Here is a 3,485-nt window from a genome sequence, read left to right as displayed (position 1 = left end):
GTATTTAATGTTCGGCTCCGCCCGAACTTAGCCTTTCTTACTTGTTTTCAATATTTTTTTTTTGAGATGGCATATTTTCAAAAACTAATTTTTTTTTATCAAAATTTTAGTATGTAATATTTCTTTTCATAGAGAATTTCGATGTGTGTATGTGTGCTTTTTTTCATTTTTTCTCGCGCCGTTCCCGAGATATTTGGAAAACTATTAAATCGATTTGTTTTTGTTTTTGTGCTGTACGGTTTTTAAAAACGTAATAATCAATTTCATATTTAAAATTTAAAACAAATCAAACACATGAAGTGTGAACCCCGTCCATTTAGGTATCGAATGCCCCATATAATCCGGTCCGGGCTTGACTCCGGTTCGGGCTTTACTATTTTTACAAGTCAAAGGTTTCAGCAGAGAAACTTGAGTTAAGTTATTTAATATTTTTTTTTAATAATACTACCCTCGCTCTTAGGAGCCTGCAAAGCATCCATTGTAACAGCTTTAACAAACTTTGAAAGTTATAAATTAAGAAACAAACTCATAAAAACAAAACATGCATACGCACAAGTGCAATTATTTCCGTTAACCCTCAACAACTATGCAAAACTTTTCTTAGTTCACTTAAGCGCACTTTCATACGCAAGTGTGCCACTAAGTGAAAATACTACATTACAGCGATTACGAAATTTACATAACTACTTTTGCACAAAATAACCTTAAATGGCGGGTCGTAAAACAGGCAAAAAACAAACGATAAAATGTGCTAATTACGAAGAAGCGAATTGCAACTGAGCCCAATAAACGAGCAAACATTGTACGAAATCTGTAGTCACCCATTAAAAGTCAGAATGGCAGGTGGCCTGTACATATCAGAAAATTGCTTCGGCTTAGAGTAGAGAAGTATGTATGCAAGATCCGCTTGATTCCAGTTTAAAATACAAATAAAAACTTTTAAATTTTGATTTAAGTGAAAAATGATTTCTTATATTTGAATTAAATATTTCGTGAAGCCGGCAGTAAGTGTCGAACTTTTCAAATCGTTACTGAACGATGACACGTATATAATGTATATATAACTCTATACAGAGTATATTCAACAGGTGACTAATTTAAGTAGTCAATATGTAGCAAGGCGAGCAAATTACTGAAAGGTCGTTGGACCTTGAATGCTTATTTACTCATTCCTCTGGCTTGTGGATGGTCGGGCTTCGATTCTGAAGAATAGTGAAGAGGTACACTCAATTCCATCTAGTTCAGGAAGTGCTTACTCGCGTAAACGCTGTAGATTTGTGTAATAGTAACCCTTCAGAATTCTGTCAATTTCCACTCGTGGGAGTACCACCTGGAGTATAACCTCTATGTTCTACACTCACATAGTTTGACACAGTGGTGGGCAAATTATAAGTACTAAGTAAAAAAGTATTTTGGTACATCTATATTTTGTAGTAAATACCAAAGTACTTAACTATTTACTATGTTACTAAATACCAAGTGCGTTAGTATTTTTACAACACTAAATAGCAAGTACAAAAGTTATTTATGTAGTTAGTTTTACCTAAGGAAATTCCGTGTAGGAAAATATTTAGAAACTTTGGCTCTAATCCTTTTGCCTTTCCCTTTTAATTCCGAAAAGGCAGCGCTCTTTCTAAATCTCTTCCTGGTTCACTGCAGCAAAATTCCGTTGACTAATTTACAACTTAGCTTCCAGCCACATGAGACATTTTTTGATTAAAGTGTGTGAGTGTGTATGCTATACCTATCTGTTATCTCCTTGCTAAGGTTGACAGTGTAATGCTACAAAAAAAGTACAGAAAAATTTTATATTTCATTTTGTTGCTACGCCTGTATTTTGTAGCATAGCATCGCTTCTAGCAAGCACTCAGCCGTCAACCTTAGATACTTGTTAAATATTTATTTCACTGAATAATTTTTATATTAGCTTGCCTAAAATAAACTCAACTACATTAAGCTTATACAATTTAATTAAGTACACAAAATGAAACTATGTACATATATGTGCTGCACGCCGTACGATTTATTGACCCCATAGGAACAATAATAGATTGGCGCTAGTAGAGTTTGGCCGAGTTTCTCCTCCATAGGAATATCCATAATAATATTGCAGGACTTTCTTTTTCCTTCTCAGGAACTCTAGAGCTATTGAAAAGCAACTCAGAACAGTTTTTTTTAGCCCACTTCATAAAAAGAGAAGGTTATCAATTCGTCGGAAAATATATGTTTTTTATATATTACCGCATAACTTTGGGCCACGTTAACCAATTTCTATCGGATCACTGGATCATAAAGAAATAAACGATAATCTTAAATTTGTAAATGGGAATTGAAGTGGGTTTTATTTTTTGCTTAAAAATTCCTTGTTAGTTTGACATTTTCGACATTAAAAAAACAAGTTTTTTCGGCGTAATTTTGCAGAACTTTTTTCAGAACTCTAGAACTATTAAAAGCTACTCAGAAATTTAATTTTTTTTTTTACTTTTTGCCACATGTCGTTTGCTACATGAATCTGGCATACAAAATTTTTGATGTTTTTTTTTTGCAAAATCTGTAGACCTTTTTTTTCCTTTTAAAGAACTCTAGAATTTTTGAAAATCTACTCGGAGTAGCCTTTTTTTGTATTTTTTCGTCATACCGTATGCCAACTTCACAGACATTACACACGGGGCAACGGTCGAAACAATATGCCTGGCTGCTTCAACGGTTGCCTCGAGTGTAGTCAGCAATATATGAATAGGCTTATAATGGTTAAAATATGTACATATATTAAATATCGGAGGCCTGCGCTATCAATTCTCTATAAAAATCCCGCTATATTTTTGCCCCTACCTCTGAACCAATAAAAATGCGTTTCGCTACGAGTGCAATTAAAAAGCGTTCTTACTTCTTTTCAAAAAAAGTTGAAGTTTTCCCATTACCTCAAGTTTTGCTTCGGAGTTTATAGCTGTGACTGGTTGCTTAATAAGCTCGCATACTCGTAGAATCGTTCTTACGGTGATGGTAGGTTACATATGGCAATTGCGTAATCCAGTTTTTCTTGTATGTATGTACCTTACTATTGTTGTTACTTTGAACTACTTATTTTTATTCTCTTTTTTATCGCTTCTTGCAGCCGCTGTTGTCGTAACATTTTTCATATGTTGGCTGCCATTTCATATGCAGCGTCTTTGGTTCCTCTATGCCAAGGAAAACAACAATTTCCAAGAGATAAACGAATGGATGTTCTCTATTGCCGGCTTCACCTACTATGTGTCGTGGTAAGTACATTTTTGCTGAGGCAAATGATTGTATGTAGACTAACTGCAAACTTAAAGCAGAGCGAATAATGTGGCATATTCATTTAAGTATAAAAATTTATATACTTTGGTGTACTTACATGTAAATGTGCAAATACATATGTACAGATGTACATAGTAATAGGTCCATTAGACTGGATTTATTTTCATACAAATAGATATAAGTTTGCCATTACCCAACTCAAA

General features: G+C 33.9%; 1 protein-coding gene across 1 annotated transcript in view; it reads left to right on the top strand.

The window, feature by feature from the left end:
• The window catches only part of LOC118747132 (neuropeptides capa receptor-like), a 43,588-nt gene extending 40,324 nt beyond the window's left edge, over positions 1 to 3,264 (top strand). The window contains exon 7 of the mRNA XM_036481120.1: positions 3,116 to 3,264. Coding sequence (XP_036337013.1) covers positions 3,116 to 3,264 — 149 coding nt within the window. The remainder of the gene's footprint in view (positions 1 to 3,115) is intronic.
• The last annotated feature ends 221 nt before the right edge of the window (positions 3,265 to 3,485 follow it).

This window comes from Rhagoletis pomonella, unplaced genomic scaffold (genome assembly GCF_013731165.1).
Source record: "Rhagoletis pomonella isolate Grant_MI unplaced genomic scaffold, Rhpom_1.0 Rhpom_scaffold_00011, whole genome shotgun sequence".
NCBI classification, from domain to species: domain Eukaryota; kingdom Metazoa; phylum Arthropoda; class Insecta; order Diptera; family Tephritidae; genus Rhagoletis; species Rhagoletis pomonella.
The sequence above is the reverse complement of the archived record's forward strand: the minus strand, read 5'-3'. Positions and strand labels throughout refer to the sequence as shown.